At 39.9% G+C, this 21,577-nt stretch overlaps 1 protein-coding gene across 2 annotated transcripts; it reads left to right on the top strand.

Annotated features, from left to right (window-relative positions):
• The first annotated feature begins 11,679 nt into the window (after positions 1 to 11,679).
• Positions 11,680 to 21,264, top strand: LOC129836186 (polymeric immunoglobulin receptor-like). 2 transcript variants are annotated; one of them, XM_055902037.1, is made up of 10 exons: positions 11,680 to 11,802; positions 11,987 to 12,292; positions 12,702 to 13,037; positions 13,207 to 13,318; positions 13,756 to 13,844; positions 14,058 to 14,098; positions 14,389 to 14,454; positions 20,111 to 20,197; positions 20,454 to 20,513; positions 20,904 to 21,264. In XM_055902037.1, exons 1-10 carry the CDS (start codon positions 11,745 to 11,747, stop codon positions 20,922 to 20,924), a joined length of 1,176 nt encoding a protein of 391 aa, XP_055758012.1. In that variant the 5' UTR covers positions 11,680 to 11,744; the 3' UTR covers positions 20,925 to 21,264. The 2 variants fall into 2 exon arrangements, with proteins under 2 accessions (XP_055758012.1, XP_055758013.1); XM_055902038.1 differs by having other exon boundaries at positions 20,907 to 21,264.
• The last annotated feature ends 313 nt before the right edge of the window (positions 21,265 to 21,577 follow it).

Below are 21,577 nucleotides of genomic sequence, written 5' to 3' on the forward strand. Positions count from 1 at the left end.
AACAATGGACATTGATTGTTTAATGCAATTGTTACATCTATTTATAGCAACTATTTGTAGGAATTACACAAACATTTTCTTTTTGCAAATCATGTTATATTTATTGGGAATCATTTAACTTTTTCTTTTTTTTAGGTATGTTTGTGTATATCATTTCCAATCCCCCATATATTGTTTTGTAAATATATACAGTACTGTGTATATATATATATATATATATATATATATACATGGACAACAACACTTAGGCTTCTATATCCAGGTTTTATATATTTTTTGATTTATTTCACCTTTATTTAACCAGGTAGGCAAATTGAGAACACCTTCTCATTTACAATTGCGACCTGGCCAAGATAAAGCAAAGCAGTTCGACACATACAACAACACATAGTTACACATGGAGTAAAACAAACATACAGTCAATAATACAGTGAAAAATAAGTCTAAATACAATATGAGCAAGTGAGGTGAGATAAGGGAGGTGAAGGCAAACAATATATATATATAAATAAATAAAAATATAAAAAGGCCATGGTGGTGAAGTAAATACAATATAGCAAGTAAAAAAACACTGGAATGGTTGGTTTGCAGTGGAAGAAGGTGCAAAGTAGAGATAGAAATAATGGGGTGCAAAGGAGCAAAATAAATAAATACAGTAGGTAAAGAGGTAGTTGTTTGGGCTAAATTATAGATGGGCTATGTACAGGTGCAGTAATCTATGAGCTGCTCTGACAGCTGGTGCTTAAAGCTAGTGAGGGAGATAAGTGTTTCCAGTTTCAGAGATTTTTGTAGTTCGTTCCAGTCTTTGGCAGCAGAGAACTGGAAGGAGAGGCGGCCAAAGGAAGAATTGGTTTTGGGGGTGACCAGAGAGATATACCTGCTGGAGCGCGTGCTACGGGTGGGCGTTGCTATGGTGACCAGCGAGCTGAGATAAGGGGGGACTTTACCTAGCAGGGTCTTGTAGATGACCTGGAGCCAGTGGGTTTGGCGACGAGTGTGAAGCGAGGGCCAGCCAACGAGAGCGTACAGGTCGCAGTGGTGGGTAGTATATGGGGCTTTGGTGACAAAACGGATGGCACTGTGATAGACTGCATCCAATTTATTGAGTAGGGTTTTGGAGGCTATTTTGTAAATGACATCACCGAAGTCGAGGATTGGTAGGATGGTCAGTTTTACAAGGGTATGTTTGGCAGCATGAGTGAAGGATGCTTTGTTGCGGAATAGGAAGCCGATTCTAGATTTAACTTTGGATTGGAGATGCTTGATGTGAGTCTGGAAGGAGAGTTTACAGTCTAACCAGACACCTAGGTATTTGTAGTTGTCCACATATTCTAAGTCAGAGCCGTCAAGAGTAGTGATGTTGGACAGGCAGGCAGGTGCAGGCAGCGATCGGTTGAAGAGCATGCATTTAGTTTTACTTGTATTTAAGAGCAATTGGAGGCCACGGAAGGAGAGTTGTATGGCATTGAAGCTCGCCTGGAGGGTTGTTAACCTGTCTAGGCTGAGGGTGCCGCTAGCGGCACCCCCCCCCCACCCCCACTGAAAAGGCAGAGCCGCGAAATTCAAAACAATTTTTTTTTTTAAATATTTAACTTTCACACATTAAAGTCCAATACAGCTAATGAAAGACACAGATCTTGTGAATCCAGCCAACATGTCCGATTTTTAAAATGTTTTACAGGGAAGACACAATATGTAAAGATGTAAATCTATTAGCTAAAAACACATTAGCATAATCCACCATCTTTTATTTGTCCACCAACACCAGTAGCTATCACCAATTCGGCTAAACTAAGATATTTATAGCCCCTAACCAAGAAAAAAACTCATCAGATGACAGTCTGATAACATATTTATGGTATGGGATAGGTTTTGTTAGAAAAATGTGCATATTTCAGGTAGATGGCATAGGTTACAATTGCACCCACCGTCACAAATGGACTAGAATAACTACATAGAGCAACGTGTTTACCTAACTACTAATCATCAAACATTTCGTAAAAATACACAGCATACACTAATCGAAAGACACAGATCCTGTGAATACAGACAATATTTCAGATTTTCTAAGTGTCTTACAGCGAAAACACAATAAATCGTTATATTAGCATAGCACATAGCACATAGCAGCCCAGCATTGATTCTAGCCAAAGTGAGCGATAACGTCAACATCGCCAAAATATATTAATTTTTTCACTAACCTTCTCAGAATTCTTCAGATGACACTCCTGTAACATCATATTACACAATCCATATAGAGTTTGATCGAAAATGTGCATATTTAGCCACCAAAATCATGGTTAGACAATGTGAAATGTAGCCCAGCTGGTGAGAAAATGTCCGTGCGCCATATTAGACAGTGATCTACTCTTATACATAAATACTCATAAACGTGACTAAAAAATATAGGGTGGACAGGGATTGATAGACAATTTAATTCTTAATACAATCGCGGAATTACATTTTTTAAATTATCCTTACTTTTCAATACAGTTTGCGCCAAGCGAAGCTACGTCAAAAAACATGGCGTCCTAAGCCACTAAAATTTTTCGACAGAAACACGATTTATCATAATAAAAATGTCCTACTTTGAGCTGTTCTTCCATCAGTATCTTGGGCAAAGGATCCTTTCTTGGGTCTAATCGTCTTTTGGTGGAAAGCTGTCCTCTTGCCATGTGGAAATGCCAACTGCGTTCGGGATGAACTGGAAGCGTGCCCAGCAATTCACAGCGTTTCAGAAATAAATGTCCCAAAATCGCACTAAACGGATATAAATTGCTATAAAACGCTTTAAATTAACTACCTTATGATGTTTTTAACTCCTATAACGAGTAGAAACATGACCAGAGTAATATTAGTCCCTCCACTAATGCTTGGAACAAGTGCGGGTCGATGTCCTCCAGGCGCATAACGCAGCAAGAAAAGAGTTCCTAGCTACAGGGTTTTTTAATTTGTAGTGCCTGTGAACGCGCAATCGACCCCATTCAAATCGTCATCACGTAAAGGCATCCAGGGGAAGACGTAAGCAGTGTCCGTATACTCATAGCAATAACTGTGGCCTTTTAACTGACTCCAGATCAGGGGCCAACATTTCTGAAATCTGACTCCATGTCAGGGAAATTGCTGTAGAATGGGTTCTGTTCCACTTAGAGACAACATTTCAACTCCTATAGAAACTATAGACTGTTTTCTATCCAATAATAATAATAATATGCATATTGTACGATCAAGAATTTTGTGGGAAGCCGTTTCAAAAATTACACGATTAGCATAAATAGTGACAACAGCGCCCCCAGCCTCAACAGGTTAACACAGTGTCAAAAGAAGGGCCAGAAGTGTACAGAATAGTGTCGTCTGCGTAGAGGTGGATCAGAGACTCACCAGCAGCAAGAGCGACATCATTGATGTATACAGAGAAGAGAGTCGGTCCAAGAATTGAACCCTGTGGCACCCCCATAGAGACTGCCAGAGGTCCGGACAACAGACCCTCCGATTTGACACACTGAACTCGATCAGAGAAGTAGTTGGTGAACCAGGCGAGGCAATATATATACTATATACATTTTGCTGACATAGTATATTTTACATTAGTTGAATTTTGTTTGTTTTTAGTCCTTCAGCTCCCCTCAACCCCTCCCATCTATCTCAGTGTTGATTTATATTTGCCATATATTTTCCAACTGTGCTGTTTCATAAAAGTTATAAACCTATATACAAAATCAGAAATGTTTGTGGTCGCCATTGAAAACTCACATGTCCTGGTCTCTGTCTGCCCAAAATAAATGATTAACCCAAGTGAAGAGTTGAAGGACACATGTAAAGGGGTTCCCGCGGTTCAAACCAAATCTGTTAAAGTATGAGGGGTTATTAACAGTGGGGCATTTATCATATGTTACTGTTTGAGTACCCTCAGTTGGTATCCATCAACAATTACTTTGATTCATTTATGGCACCTTTTATTATGTTATTTTGAGTATTATTTGTAATTTTGAATGTATTGTTTTTTTAATTGAAATGCATTGTTTCCGTAGGAGGGGCTATGGCGATATAAAGGCTGGGGTAGATCTCGTCCCGGACCCGGAGTCGTGGGCAGACCATGATAAGCAGATTCCACTAGCTTTCATAGCCACAGAGTCAGATTCCACAGCCACAAAGTCAGCCTTTATTTAAGGTTAGGGATAAGGTCAACAGTGTGGTTAGGTTAGGGTTAAAGTTAGGTGTAAAATAACATTTTAAGAAGATTAATTGTAGAAATGGGCGGGCTTTATGACTTTGTGGCTATGGAAGCCAGTGACAACCATCAAATGCTGCAATTACGTGCTCGTCAGAACTTCCTATTTCCTAATTTGAAAATTCAAAAGGCACTCGCACATCTGAGCTATCTTTTTTGCAGGTGCATAGTAACACTGCCCTTGATAGTATCACTGCTCTTTAATAATCTTTACGTATTGGCCTCACAGCCTTCGTCAGAGCTTTTGTGTTTTTTTTAAATTAGCACAGTTATGTAGATTTAGCCCCACCCACATCCATTCCACACATCGAATGGGGTTGGAGTCGAGGGATAACAAATAAGTGCTACCAAATATAACAATATGCTTTGAATAGATATTCTAATAAAGTGTGTACATGAAACGAAATTAAACACGTCTGTATAACCACAATGAGGACATCGACCTACCAAGCAAAGTTTCATAATTCATGTTCACATTTACAACATAACATACATAGGTATTTCATCAATAAGACCTCTAGGAAATAATGTTTGCTCAGAGTATTATGTATATCACCTTCCCTGTCTGATATCCTAACTTTCTCTCTGCCACAAAATCTAAAGGTAGAAATGTCATGCTTCAGGTCATTAAAATGTACAGCGACTGGATAATCCCTGTCCTTTCTCCTGATTGAACTTTTATGTTCACTAATTCTCTGTTTGAGAGAGCGGGAGGATTTACTGACATAGCTGAGCCCACATGGACATTTAATAATGTAAATAACATGGGTGGTGGAGCATGTAATAATGTCATTTATTTGGAACCGTTTTCCTACATGGTGGTGACAGAAATATTCACACTTCATCATATTGTTGCACTGTGCGCATCCTCTGCATTTATAGCTACCATTCGGAAGAGGGCGTAAAAGAGCCTGGCTGATTTTATTTTGTGGCTGGCAGTTGGCATGGACCAATTTCTTGTGTAAATTGCGACCTCTCCTATACACAAATAAGTGGTGGATTCTTAAATTCAGCTGGCAAAGCTGGGTCAGATGATAAAACGTTTCTTGACAGCATCAACCATTTTTCGCGAGTTCAAAGTATATGTGGTTGTGAACATTCCAGAGTGTTCTTTAGCTCTAGTGGGTCTTTGGTAGCAGTTCATCTCGTGTTTCCCTCAAAGCCAAATTAAGAGCTTCATCCACACATTGTGAAGAGTAACCTCTTCTTGGAAACCTATTGCGCATCTCTGCTGCTTTTTCAGATCGTCCTCTGTGGAGTGGCATATACGGCGCAGTCTGAAAAACTGGCTTCTTGGAAGTCCTCTTTTTAATGGCTCAGGTTGGAAACTGTCCCCTGTAATATATTATTTCTGTCCGTTTCCTTTTTATACAGAGTGGTAAACAGGGTTCCATTTGATTTCTCAATCCACATACTGAGGTAATGAACACGTTTAGTGTCACATTCAATAGTGAATTTGAGATTGGGGTCAATATCATTGAGTAATGTCATAAAGTCTGACAGCTCTTTTCCCGTTCCTCCCCATATGCAAAAAATGTTGTCAATATCTCGATACCACTTCAGGACTTTATTCAAAAATGGATTTTTGTTTTCATTATTAACAAAACGTTCTTCAAAAAGACCCACATAAAGGTTAGCATATCTCAGAGCGAATGTGGAGCCCATCGACGTTCCATTCGTTTGGATGTAGTATTCATCATCCAACCTGAAATAGCTATACGTCAAAACATATTCAGCCAACTCTAGAATAAAGTTTGTTGGTGGCTATTCGTTAGTATCTCTGTCTCCCAAATAGTGAGCTAGGGCTGCCAGCCCCCGTACGAGGAATACTGGTATATAGACTCTCGACATCTAATGTGACCAAAATTGTGGTGTTGGAAATATGACTTTGTTTCATTCATGTGCTTTTTGCTGATTTGTTCGGAACAATTCTTCAGCCAATAAGAGTTTAGCTAGCTTACTTAACATTGACAATATGGTCGAACTAGCTACATTATACATACTGATGAGGCTGTATTGGTCAAAAACGGATTTGTTGTCATCTTTTGGTTGAAAAGGTTCAAAGGTCAGCGGTGAAACGTCACAACTCGGGTAGCAACTTTTTCTCAGTTACCATTGTAATTCCGGAACTAGGAATACCATAGAACTTCGATAGCACGTGAATGCAGCAGTGAACCATTAATGCAGAAGTATGTAGCGTTTAGGGCCCAAGACATATGGGCATCGTCTAAAACTAACTTTTTGTCCATTTATTTTAACCTTTATTTAACTAGGCAAGTCAGTTAAAACTTCTTATGGCTGCATCCCGCTACCGGGATCGATATGACAGCAGCCAGAGAAAGTACAGGGTGCCAAATTCAAACAACAGAAATCTCATTATTTTAAATTCCTCAAACATACATGTGTCTTATATCATTTTAAAGGTATTCTTGTTGTTAATCCCACCAAAGTGTACGATCTCAAATATGCTTTTCAGCGAAAGCACTACAAACGATTATGTTAGGTCACCATCAAACCACAATAAGCACAGCCATTTTTCCAGCGAATGATAGCGGTCAGAAAAAGCAGAAATAGAGATCAAATTAATCACTAACCTTTGATTATCTTCATCAGATGACACTCATAGGACTTCATGTTACACAATACATGCATGTTTTGTTTGATAAAGTTCATATTTATTACAAAAAATCTGAGTTTACATTGGCGCGTTACATTCACTAGTTCCAAAAACCTCAAGTGATTTTGCATAGCCACATCGTTTCAACAGAAATACTCATCATAAATGTAGATGATAATACAAGTTATACACATGGAATTATAGATATACCTCTCCTTAATGCAACCGCTGTGTCAGATTTCAAAAAAACTTTACGGAAAAAGCAAATCATGCAATAATCTGAGACGGAACTCAGAACAATAGCCAAATTAGCCGCCATGTTGGGGTCAACAGAAACCAGAAAATACATGATAAATGTTTCCTTACCTTTGATGAACTTTATCAGAATGCAGTCCTAGGAATCCCAGGTCCACAAAAAATGCTTGATTTGTTCGATAATGTCTGTTATTTATGTCCAATTAGCTACTTTGGTTAGCGCCTTTGGTAAACAATTCCAAAGTCACAAAGCGCCTCCACTATAACGTGACGAAATGTCCAAAGGTTCCGTAACAGTCAGTAGAAACATGTCAAACGATGTACTGAATCAATCTTTAGAATCTTGTTAACATACGTCTTGAATAACGTTCCAACCGGAGAATTAGATTGACTTCAGAAGAGCGGTGGAACGGACGTCCTCCTCATGTGAAGGCGCATGGTGAATGCGTGATCAGCTCGTGGCAGTGATTACACATTCCTGTCTCCTTCGGCCCCCCTTCACATTAGAGTCATCAGACAAAGTTCTGTTGACTGTTGACATCTAGTGGAAGCCGTAGGAAGTGAAAACTCATCCATATCTCGCTGTAATTTCATTAAGAGCTTGGTTGAAAATCTGCCACCTCAGAAAAAATTCAAACAGGAAGTGGAACGTCTCAGGTTTTTGCATGCCATATGAGTTCTGTTATACTCACAGACATAATTCAAACAGTTTTAGAAACTTCAGATTGTTTTCTATCCAATATAAATAATAATATAGATATATTAACAACTGGGACTGAGGAGCAGGCCATTTAATATGGGCACCTCTGTGCACCTTTCATCCTAACTACTCAATACTGCCCCTGCAGCCATAAGAAGTTAAAAACAAATTCTTATTTTCAATGACAGCCTAGGAACTGCCATGTTTAGGGGCAGAACAACAGATGTGTACCTTGTTAGCTCAGGGATTCGAACTTGAAACCTTCTGGTTACTAGTCCAACGCTCTAACCACTAGGCTACCTTGCCTCTCCAATAATCCAATAGTAACTCCATTCCAGCCGCTGCCTCTGCTCTAGTACTGCAGGGCCAACCAACCCTACAGTTTAGCTAAACTGTCTTTTATCAACATGTAATGTAATGAGTTAACCTGAAACCTGTAGTCGTGTGGTACAGCAGCTTCCTGAGCTACTGCTGATGAGCTACCTTACAGGACAATGTGGTTTTGAGATGTGTCTATGACCAGGGTTTATTTCCTCGACACAGACAACGTTTATTGTTTCTTTTACTATTCCGTTTTAGTCTTTTAAGACAGAGAGGCTTCATATCTGGATTTTGTCAAAACACCTTAAAATCACATAGACTGGATTGTGGTAGGTCTAATCATTTGTTTACTTTGAAGCTGATTTTAGGTCTGGTCTGTGGAGATATTGGTCTAACTTAATTTGGAAAAATGTAAATTAATTTATTTGAATAAATAAAATCCTATCAATTGTATTGACTGATCCACAGAATGTATTGTTACCAGCCAATCAGGGGCATGTTCACTTAAATAGAAGCAGAAAGAGGGGTACAGACAGTGATGTGTATAGGAGTCATTGTCGTCGGTGCCTCAGCCCTTGACACATACATTTGTGTACAGTTTGTACCACACAGAAAGACAAACCACACATGGCTCCTCATTTCTCCCTCCTCCTCCTCATCTTCACTAGACTCTCAGATAAGCGTAAAATGTTTTTATGAAGTCATAAAGTCTCATGGTTCAGTGCACTGCTGCTATCCTCCTATATCCTGTTATATATAAACACCAAAGGAGGCTGGAGGGAGGAGCTATAGGAGGACAATGTTATAAATGGAACAGTATCAAACAAATGGAAACCACATGTTTGGCTCCATTCCATTTATTCCATTCCAGCCATTACAATGAGACCAACCTTCTATAGCTCCTGCCACCATCCTCCTCTGATAAACTCTTAATCTCAGTAACACTGAAATACTGTGGAATTCCATTCATTCCTGTTGAAGACCGCTCCTTCTGAGGAGTACCAATATGGCAGACAGTTGCTTCAAAGCCTCTCATTGACCAATACATAGCTTCAGCAATCTAGGGTTCGTATACACTGAGGGTACAAAACATTACGAACACCTACCTAATGTTGCATTCCACAGAGATGCTGGCTCATGTTGACTCTAACGGTTTCCACAGTGTGTCAAATTGGCTGGATAAACTTTTGGTAGTGGACCTTTCTTGATACACACGGGAAACTTTTGATTGCGAAAAACTAAACTAAGTTGCAGTTCTTGACACACTCAAACCGGTGCGCCTGGCACCTACTACCATACCCTGTTCAAAAGCACGAATCTTGTCTTCCCCATACACAATCCATGTCTCAAATGTCTCAAGGCTTAAAAATTCTTCTTTAACCTGTCTCCTCTTCTTCATCTACACTGATTGAAGTGGATTTAACACGTGACATCAATAAAGGATCGTATCTTTCACCTGGATTCACCTGGTCAGTCTATGTCATGGAAAGAGCAGGTGTTCTTAATGTTTTGTCCATCAGTGTACATCATTGCCTATGATATGACATGTGTTGCTTCTCCTTTGGTGAATTTGTCCGTGTACCTCTGTGATCAGGTACTCCAGAACTCTATGCGGACCAACAGGAGGTGACTGGAGTTGAAGGAGGGAGTGTCACTGTCCGTTGTTACTATAGTAACGCTGTGGTTAAGAAGTGGTTGTGGTGTAAGATGGGTATCTACTATGTCCCCTTGGTGGGGAGATGTTCAGTGATTTTAGATGGAACATCAGTGACATCACAGCAGACCATTGATCACAACAACAGAAACATTTTAACAGTGACTCTGAATGGATTGAATATGGGAGATACTGGCTGGTACTGGTGTTCCAGAGGAGACCTACAGATGCCTTTTCACATCACTGTCAATCAACTGACCACAACACAGAGTACCACACCTGCCTCCACCACCACCCCTACCCCCTCTTCCACCATCATCATCTCCACTGTTAATCAACTGACCACAGCACAGACTGACCCCATCATTAGTAAGTAATGAGAGACCAGTTATAACCAAAAATGGAATGAGTTTTTCAAATTCACAGAATTCAACTGAAGTAATTTTGTTAATTTAAAACATTGAAATATCACGCTGAAATTGTGTAGCAGGAGGTTCCAGACTGTGGACCGTCACAGGAGGTTCCGTACTGTGGACCGTCGCAGGAGGTTCTGGACTGGGGACGGTCGCCAGAAGCTCTGGACTGGGGACCGTCGCCAGAAGCTCTGGAATGGGGGATGACGCCAGAAGCTCTGGACTGGGGACCGTCGCCGGAAGCCTGGTGCGTGGAGCCGGCACAGGTGGCACCGGACTGGTGATACGCACTTCAGGGCAAGTGCGAGGAGCAGGCACACATAGGCCTTGCTCACAATTCATTCTGTGGCAGCACAATGACCAAACGATATACTGTATGTGAGGCTCTTGATCATATCTTTGATCGTGACACTGTTGAGGAGGAGAGAGTCCTTGTTAAACTTTGACACAAAGTAGTCTGTGATAACTAGCACAATATGTTTCATCTGAGTATTTGTTATAGTCAAAAGAATCCATACATTATGCTTTTTTTTACTCAAAAACGAGTTGTATGTGGCCTACAGACCATAAATAGCAAATATAAGTTCAAAACTTGTAATGTTCACAAGAACTTAAGCTGATAAAAAGATCTAACACAACATTAGGTGATATATATGTATTATTATGGATTTATAATCAGCTATAATGGGGAAGTCATTTTGGACCGGGAACACAATTAATTAACATGAAACGAACACAACAGGAAGGTTAAGTGATGGTAAAATGTATTTAAACAAATTAGAAGATAAAAATATGAATAGTATTGTGCGCATTGTATTGTGAAAGGCAATTACTTTATATAAAAGATATTTCTAGATGAAACTGATTAGTTTTGGTGAAAAAGTTACTGTGTGATTTTGTGTGTTGTATTTAGTCAATAGAAAATGTGCTTAAAGTTTTGTTAAAACAGCATTTGTTTTAAGTTTTGTACTAAAAGTTGTGAAATGTTAAGACAGATGTGTGAAAATAGCATGAAAGCAATAAAAAAAAGGTTTTTTTTAAACACTATTTATTGTTCTTAAAATGTGAGAGTCTGTGGAGATCTAGGTCTAGTACCCATCACTAAATCTCTGTAGCACATGACCCCTCAAATCTATCAATGTTCAGCATATACAGGACATTTATCATATAGTTTTTTATATAGTGAAATATAGAATTTTGCCATTGGAAATATGGTGCATGTTGCCCAATTACCAAATCTTTGTAATCATTAGTGACCTCTGTTCCAGTAGAGAGTAAGAGGGTAGTAGTGACTCTTGATCCCAAAACCCTTAGAGAAAGCTGAAAAATATTTTAGTGACTATGATTATGGGGTTAAATTAGTCCATTTTATGCAATAGTTAATGTCTGCCACTGAGGGGGGAATGTACACACAAATAGAAGCAGGAAGAGAGTTACAGACAGTGAAGTCTGTTAACACTAGGAAGTAGAGTCATTCTGGCTGGTGCCTTGTTCCTTGACACACATTTATACTCAGGTACCATTTAATATTACAGGCAGACTGAAACCCTCACATGGCTAACCATCTCTCCTTCCTCCTCCTCTTCCTCATCTTCTACAGAGTCTCAGCAGGTATGTGAAACATGTTTCTATGAAAGGCTGAAGTCCAGTGGGTCAATTCATCGTAAACCCTGTCTAATAAATCTCAATCATTAACAAGCTATTTTATAGTTTATAAGCAATGGGGTTTTGTTTTCTGCAGAGCAGATTCTATTGTATTCAAACCTAAATGTGTTTTGTGTTGATATGTCCACAGGGAGGCATGTGTCTGTGCAGGCAGGAGGCTCCATCACCATCCCATGTAGCTATGATCAGTATTACATAAACCATGTGAAATACTGGTGTAAAGGGTATGGTTGGACTCGTTGCTCCTCTGTAGTACGCACTGACCATCCTAAGAGCACTGATAGGGCCTCAATCTCTGATAACATCACCCAGACAGTCTTCACTGTGATCATGACTGATCTGGAGCCAGAGGACTCTAGTACTTATAGGTGTGTTGTGGAGATCAAGGGAGGATCAGATAGCATGCTACAATGGTTCTACCTATCTGTCACTCCAGGTAAGATCCCTGCACCTCTTAAAAATCAGTAAAGTAGAATAGGTAGTTCTCAGTAATGATGAGACACTCAGAAAATGCCAGCTTCCACAAACTACATGACTGGTGATCTCGTTTCATTTCCTTGTAACTAGTTCCTTGTCTTGTAACTGGTGTTAACATTATTGTTCAAGTTGACCTGAGGAATGTAGGTATATGTCTATTTTATGTTTTCTATATGTAGATCTTGGTGTAAACTTTGTTTAAAGTCCACTGTCTGCATTGTGTCTTTCAACGTTGTCTATCACAAGCAGCACCATATCACCAAGTAACACAATGTGTAAAAGTACTTGGAGAATAAATGTCATACACCTACTAGATATAAAGGTCTGCTGCTGAGTTCTTTCTATGGTGTCTGTACCTCTGTGTTCAGGTACTCCAGAACTCTATGTGGACCAACAGGAAGTGACTGGAGTAGAAGGAGGGAGTGTCATTGTTCATTGTTACTATAGTAACTCTGGAGATATGAAGTGGTGCAGGATGGGTGGTGATTGTGTGATGTGGTATTCTGGGACTTTCAATGGAACATCAGTGACATTAAAGCGGACTAGTGAAGCCAACAACAGAACAGTCTTAACAATGACTATGAGTGGACTGAAGATGGAGAACACTGACTGGTATTGGTGTAGAGTGGGAGAACTAGAGATGCCTGTTCACATCACTGTCAGTCAACAAACTGCAACACAGAGAACCTCTAAGATGACCTCAAGTTAGTAGATCAATCACATACTTTATGATCAATATGATTCACTTTGTTTTATCCCCTGGCATCATCTGGAACTGATTGTAATATTAACTATGAATGTGATGTTGCTATACAACCTGACTATCTGGTTTACCATTAACTTCATTGATGATATTGTTGTTTTACCTCACAGCAACCGAAGATCCAACCCCTCAACAACCCTCTGCCTCTCCAACTGCTGAGCCTGTTCAGACTGACAACACAAGTCAAGGAGCTGAGGGGAACATGGAGGAAGTCCACCAGAGGTTATTATCACTCCTTCAGCTGTATTATCCCACATGTTGTTAGATAATATGAACACAGAGAAACATTACAATTCCATCAAACACTACAACAGTTAATGATAACCCAACACCCTCCCTAAATGCATATAGAGACTGTTATGACTTCCTCTTGGGTAGAAGAACATCTCTGTGGTTGCCTTGTGAAAAGTAGCAGCAATGTTGGTCTTATTCTCACTCATTTGCAAGGACAAGTAGCAAACTTAAAAAAACGTTATTTGTATAGTATTAATCTCAATAATAGTCATATCTCTTCATTTGCATTGTCAACTTCCACACATGTGAATAGATAAATAATTGTTCCACTTATCATACAAGTTGTTACCTTTTCACAAATGATCAATTTATAATGATCTTTTTAATTTTATTATTATTACATGTTCTTATATGTAATCCATCAGGTCTGTGAAAGTCCTACTCATCTCTCTGGGCATGTTGGTGGTGGTGACAGCTGGTATACTAGTAACATGGAAGATATGGAGAAAACATAGTAATTAGTCATTTTATGTGAATATAAAAAAGGAGAATAGTTTAGAAAATACTAAATGTATTGATATCGTGACCAACAGTATATTTCTTGCCTGTGATTCATCTTGAATGACAGAAAATATTTGGAGGAATTGTCTTTAAGAAATCCATTCAGAGGTATTATTGTACTATAACAAACTCAGAAGTAATTGACATCTCCCTCTCTTTATTCCAGAGGACAATAAGGCCAAGGACCAGACAACTAACAACTCAGTGGTAGGATACACTTATTTTATTTTATTATTTTATTTTTATTTTCTTGATTTGGGATCATCTACCATTTGACTCTAGTGTTACCTCTTCAGTTGTTCATCAATGAGTTGACTTAAAAGGTCCCATATTCTTACTGAACCCAAGCTCTTACAGTGCTTAATATGTTGAAAAATACTGTTAAAAAGACAGATAACAGGGAATTGTCAGTTCACTAAACATACATCTGAAAGAAACTGTGGTTTAGGTGGAAAATAGACATGTCCTGTTTCTCTTTGCTATTTATTTCTTTGCAGTCTGCTGACCCTGATCAGGACATTACATACAGCACAGTGACCTACACCAGAAAAACAGTACAGCAGGTACAAACTGAATAAACTTGGTTTTGGTCTGTGGAGATCTTGGACTAGTACCAATCACTCCATCTCTGCAGTGAGCCGGGGTTCTCTCTCTCTCTCTCTCTCTCTCTCTCTCTCTCTCTCTCTCTCTCTCTCTCTCTCTCTCTCTCTCTCTCTCTCTCTCTCTCTCTCTCTCCTAACTCAATTAAATGACATTTTGTTTTGTTTTTTTGACATGGGAAACATATGTTTACATTGCCAAAGCAAGTGAAATATATAGTAAAGAAAGTGAAATAACAATACAATCTTTACAGTAAACATCACACTCACAAAAGTTCCCAAATACACATGTGCACATAGCCTGTCTTCCCTTGAGAGCCAGGTCTGCTTCCGGCAGCCTTTCTCAATAGCAAGGCTATACATAGTTAAATATTTCCAACATTTTTGGTCTGTCACAGTGGTCAGGTATTCTGCCACTGTGTACTCTCTGTTTGGGGCCAAATAGCATTCTGGTTTGCTCAGATTTTTTGTAAATTCTTAACAATGTGTGAAGTAATTATCTTTTTGCTTTCTCATGATTTGGTTGGGTCTGATTGTGTTGCTGTTCTGGGGCTCTGTGGGGTTTGTATGTGTTTGTGAACAGAGCCCCAGGACCAGCTTGCTAGGTGATCGCTATTTTTAGGAAGGTTTGGGAATCGCTTCCTTTTGTGTGGTTGTACAATTAACGTCTCTTTTCTGTATTTTGATCATTAGCGGTTATCGGCCTATTTCTGCTCTGCATGCATTATTTGGTGTTTTACATTGTACACTGAGGATATTTTTGCAGAATTCTGCATGCAGATTCTCAATTTGGTGTTGTCTCATTTTGTGAATTCTTGTTGGTGAGCGGACCACAGACCTCACAACCATAAAGGGTAATGGGTTCTATAACTGTTTCAAGTATTTTTAGCTAGCTCCAAATCGGTATGTAAAATGTGATGTTCCTTTTGATGGCATAGAAGGCTCCTCTTGCCTTGTCTCTCAGATCATTCACAGCTTTGTGGAAGTTACCTGTGGCGTTGATGTTTAGGCCAAGGTATGTATAGTTTTTTGTGTGCTCTAGGGCAACGGTGTCTAGATTGAATTTGTATATGTGGTCCTGGCAACTGGACCTTTTTTGGAAGACCATTCTTTTTTGTCTTACTGAGATGTACTAGTTGGGCCCAGGTCTGACAGAATCTGTGCAGAAGATCTAGGTGCTGCTGTAGGCCCTCCCTGGTTGGGAACAGAAGCACCAGATCAAGAGGAAACAGTTGACATTTGACTTCAGATTCTAGTAGGGTGATGCCGGGTGCTGCAGACTGTTCCAGTGCTCTCGCCAATTGAATTATATATATGTTGAAAAGTACAGATACCCCAAAAAGCTGTGGATTATGTTATAGAGTTTAAGAATAGCCAATTGGAATTTGTGGTCTGTATATTTTATTATTTCATTTAGGATACCATCAGCCCCACAGGTCTTTTTGGGTTGGAGGGTTTGTATTTTGTCCTGTAGTTCATTCAAAGTAATTGGAGAATCCAGTGGGTTCTGGAAGTCTTTGATAGTGGATTCTAAGATTTGTATTTGATCATGTATATGTTTTTGCTGTTTGTTCGTTGTTACAGAGCCAAATTAATTGGAGAAGTGGTTTATCCATACATTTAAGTTTTGGATAGATAACTCTTCGTGTTGTTGTTTGTTCAGAGTTTCCCAATTTTCTATGTTGTCTATGGATTCTTCAATTACATTGAGCTGATTTCTGACGTTTTGTTCCTTCTTTTTCCGTAGTGTATGTCTGTATTGTTTTAGTGATTCACCGTAGCGAAGGCGTAGACTCAGGTTTTCTGGGTCTCTGTTTTTGGTTGGATAGGTATCTCAATTTCTGTCTTAGGTTTATGTATTCTTCATCACACCATTTGTCATTGTTGTTAATTTTCTTAGGTTGTCTGCTTGACATTTTTATATTTGATAGGGAAGCTGAAAGGTCAAACATACTATTTAGGTTTTCTACTGCCAAGTTCACACCTTAACTATTACAGTGAAACATTTTGTCCAGGAAATTGTCTAGAAGGGATTGAATTTGTTGTTGACTAATTGTTTTTTGTTAGATTTCCACACTACGTTCCTTCTATCTATAGCATTTCTTAATGTTATTCAGTTCCTTTGGCTTTGATGCCTCAAGATTGAGAATAACTCTGTTCAAGTGGAGTGTGATTTTGCTGTGATCTGATAGGGGTCTCAGTGGACTGACTTTGAACAATCTAAGAGACTCCTGGTTGAGGTCAGTGGTTTACGGTACTACTGCTAAGAGATGAGCTATAGGTGTACCTACCGTTGGAGTCCCCTCGAAGCCTACCACTGACTATGTACAAACCCAGCGTCCGACAGACCTGCAGGAGTTGTGATGCATTTTTGTTGGTAAAGTTGTCGTAGTTGTGTCTAGGGAGGCATATGGGGGAGGGAATGCTGTCACCTCCAGGTAGGTGTTTGTCCCCCTGTGTGCTGAGGGTGTCAGGTTCTTGTTCAGTTCTGGCATTTAGGTCGCCACAGACTAGTGCACATCCCTGAGACTGGAAATTGTTGATCTCCCCCTCTAGGATGGAGAAGCTGTCATCGTTAAAGCATGGGGATTCTATTGGGGGGATATAGGTAGCACACATGAGGACATTCTTCTCTGTTGAGATCATTTCATTATTAGTTTCTTGCCAGATGTAAAATGTTCCTGTTTTGACTAATAGAGTGGGTTTGGTCTGCTCTATACCAAATTAGCATACCCCCTGAGTCTCTTCCCTGTTTGACACCTGGTAGTTTGGTGGATGTGACTACCAGATCTCTGTAGCTTAGAGGGCAACCAGTGGGTCCGTCTCCTTTATACCATGTTTCTTGTAGGATGACAATGTCTATATTTCCAATTTATTTGATGAAGTCTAGGTTCTTGCTCATTAGGCCAAAGCCAGATGACCTCAGACCTTTTATATTCCAGGATGAGATAGTTAAAGCTTTGTGTTCCATAGTGCATAGGGTCTTTTTTGAGTGGATTAGGCCCGGATCATCACAGTAGGTGTGAGCAGAGCATGTTGAGCATCTGATACGTACAGTTGAAGGCGGAAGTTTACGTGCACCTTAGCCAAATACATTTAAACTCAGTTATTCACAATTCCTGACATTTAATCCAAGTAAAAATTCCCTGTCTTAGGTTATAAAGGATCACCAATTTATTTTAAGAAAGTGAAATGACAGAATAATAGTAGATAGAATGATTTATTTCAGCTTTTGTCTTTCATCACATTCCTAGTGGGTCAGAAGTTTACCTACACTCAATTAGTATTTGGTTGCATTGCCTTTGAATTATTTAACTTAGGTCAAGTTTTTCGGGTTGCCTTCTACAAGCTTCCCACAATAAGTTGGGTGAATTTTGGCCCATTCCTCTTGCCAGAGCGGGTGTAACTGAGTCAGGTTTGTAGGCCTCCTTCCTCGCACACGCTTTTTCAGATCTGCCCACAAATAAAGGTTCTATAGGTTTGAGGTTAGGGCTTTGTGATGGCCACTCCAATACCTTGACTGTGTTGTTCTTAAGCCATTTTGCCACAACTTTGGAAGTTTGCTTGGGGTCATTGTCCATTTGGAAGACCCATTTTCGACCAAGCTTTAACTTCCTGACTGATGTCTTGAGATGTTGCTTCAATATATCCACATACTTTTCATTCCTCATAATGCCATCTATTGTTTGAAGTGCACCAGTCCCTCCTGCAGCAAAGCACCCCCACAACATGATGCTGCCACCCCCGTGCTTCACGGTTGGGATGGTGTTCTTCGGCTTGCAAGCCACCCCATTATTCCTCCAAACATAACGATGGTCATTATGGCCAAACAGTTCTATTTTTGTTTCATCAGACCAGAGGACATTTCTCCAAAAAGTATAATCTTTGTCCCCATGTGCAGTTCCAAACCGTAGTCTGTTTTTTTTATGGCGGTTTTGGATCAGTGGCTTCTACATTGCTTAGTGGCCTTTCATGTGTCGACATAGGACTCGTTTTACTGTGGATATAGATACTTTTGTCCCTGCTTCTTCCAGCATTCTCACAAGGTCCTTTGCTGTTGTTCTGGGATTGATTTGCACTTTTCGCACCAAGTACGTTCATCTCTAGGAGGCAGAACGCGTCTCTTTCCTGAGTGGTATGCGTGGTCCCATGGTGTTTATACATGCGTACTATTGTTTGCACAGATGAACATGGTACCTTCAGGCATTTGGATATTGCTCCCAAGGATGAACCAGACATGTGGAGGTCCACTATTTTTTTCTGAGGTCTGGCTGATTTCTTTTGATTTTTCCATGATGTCAAGCAAAGAGACACTGAGTTTGAAGGTAGGCCTTGAAGTACATCCACAGGGACACCTCCAATTGACTCAAATTATGTCAATTAGCCTATCAGAAACTTATGTCATCACATCATTTTCTAGAATTTTCCAAGCTGTTTATAGGCACAATCAACTTAGTGTATGTAACCTTCTGACCCACTGGAATTGTAATTGAGTGAATTATAAGTGAAATAATCTGTCTGTAAACAATTGTTGGAAAAATGACTTGTGTCATGCACAAAGTAGATGTCCTAACCAACTTGCCAAAACTATAGTTTGTTAACAAGACATTTGTGAAGAGGTAGAAAAACAATTTTTAATGACTCCAACCTAAGTGTATGTAAACTTCCAACTTCAACTGTACCTCTTAGGTCGCAGGATGTTGCTTGGGCGGGTGTAATAGTGGTGGTTGGGGCTGTTGCTCTGCTGACGGCCTGGGCTTATGTTCTGCTGTCATGTTGAGGTCCTTGCCGCAGGGGTGGGCAGAAGGGGCCTAGGTCTGATACGGGGGGGGGGGGGGGGCTATAAAGGGTGTGGCCAGGTTTTGCTTGGCGTGGTCTTAGCTGGTTGGTGTGTTGCTGGTGATACTGTGGTCTGGGTGTAGGTCATCTTGGCGTGGATTCTCTAAGTGCAGGTCTTTCAGGAGGGGGTCTTACAGATCTGGGTTGGTGTCTCGCTGGTCTGGGCGGGGTGTCCGTTGCTCTGTTGCTCCTGTGTGAGTTGCTGGGGGTAGGGTTGAGGGTGACGTCCTTCAGGGTCCTGGCGAAAGTTGGGATTGCTGCTATGTAGAGGTGGACCTGGTCATAAACGCTGTTCAAATCCAGGTTTGAATAGTGGCCAGGTAGACATTAGTTTTTGAGGCATAGTCTCGCGAAATGCTTGCAATCAACTGCTGTTTGGTGGCAGGGTGAAAGTATTTTTGGCATCTCTGCAGTGTGAGCTGGGGATCTCTCTCTCTCTCTTTCTCTTTCTCTTTCTCTTTCTCTTTCTCTTTCTCTTTCTCTTTCTCCTCCATCTCTGCAGTGTGAGTTGGGCTTCTCTCTCTCTCTCAATCGTGATGTACAGGCCTGTGATGCCTGATCAGTTCAGGACAGAAGATAATGTCAAGATATGGCTACACTCATCTCGACTCTTAGACAACATTATTACTGTTACTCATAAAACGTCATAGCCTTGGCAAATGTACATCTGTTCAGAAAACAATTGTATTTACAGTATCATTTTCTGTCTTGGAACAAGCAATAGGTAAATGTACGCTATATCAATATAACAATACATTTTTGTAATTTGTGTCTCTATCAGCAGGATCCATTTCCTGAAGCTGATGATGATGTCACATACAGCACTGTCATCCTCCAGCACAAGGCCCAACTAAAAGGACAGACCAAGGTAAAGCTGTTCTACTGATTATCCTCAGCTAGTATTATGTTATCAGAAACAACAGTAGGTGATTGTTTCCTCAGTGTTAATATAGTCATGGTTATGTCACCATTATAGCTGTAGGCCTAATATATCACCTTTATGTTACATATCACAATTATAACTGTCTACACTTTTAAATTCACTGTGAACTGTGTTTTATAGTGTACTCTCCATCATGACAGAAGTGTCCCTGTTCACCTCTCTCCCTGTTCCTCCTCTGTAGTCAGCAGAACCAGATGATAATGTGGTCTACAGCTCACTAGCTCTACAGGTGACCACACAGGTCAGTGTTGGTGTCTCCTCTGTCTGTTGTACCAGATGATGCTGATCTCTCAACAAAGATACAGACAACTCCACATTACTATGTGTAGTAAACATCACTCTTTAACCACACACATCTTTATCAGTGTATTTGTTTTGCTGCATGTAAAATGTTATCACATTGTGACCAGCTAAACTCATTGTTATCAGTGTGTTTCCATAACATTTCAGTGTGGACTGTGCCTGGGTTTAGGGTGACGTTGCCCCTAGATGCTGATCTTGGGTCAGATTTAATTTTTTTCCCCACCAAAGGTTAAGGTTAGGATAGGAGGAGGGGAAACTGATCCTAGATCTGTATCTAGTGGAAACGTCACAATGGAGAATGTGACTGAATGTTTCACTTCCTCTCCAGCAGAGGGCAGCAGCACAATAGTGACTGACTGAGAAGACTTTGGTTGAGTCCTTTTACTGGAAGGACAGAACATTCCCCTCTCCTGTGTTACATCTATCTCCCTCCAATATGATTCTGTCATACCTCTTAACCCACCCCAGAAAGACCACTCTATTCTTTAGTGTAATAAAATACTGAAATTAGTCTGCTGTGTTTGTTCTGATTATCAACACATTTCTGTCATTAGTTGTTCCATCCACCTTTCCTCTTGTCTGTTGTTTCTTACATCATGATCTCATCTAGTTAAATGTCCTATGCCTGTAACTAATCACTAATCGTGTATTAAGATCTTAGTATATATAGTTACTCTCTATAATAACTACTGTACTGCAATAATAAAATGTACTTTATAGTGGGGAGAACAAGCATTTGATACACTGCCGATTTTGCAGGTTTTCCTACATACAAAGCATGTAGAGGTCTGTAATTTTTATCAAAGGTACACTTCAACTGTGAGAGACGTAATCTAAAACAAAAATCCAGAAAATCACATTGTATGATTTTTAAGTAATAAATTTGCATTTAATTGCATGACATAACTATTTGATACATCAGAAAAGCAGAACTTAATATTTGGTACAGAATCCTTTGTTTGCAATTACAGAGATCATACGTTTCCTGTAGTTCTTGACCAG

This window comes from Salvelinus fontinalis, chromosome 37 (genome assembly GCF_029448725.1).
Source record: "Salvelinus fontinalis isolate EN_2023a chromosome 37, ASM2944872v1, whole genome shotgun sequence".
Lineage (NCBI taxonomy): Eukaryota > Metazoa > Chordata > Actinopteri > Salmoniformes > Salmonidae > Salvelinus > Salvelinus fontinalis.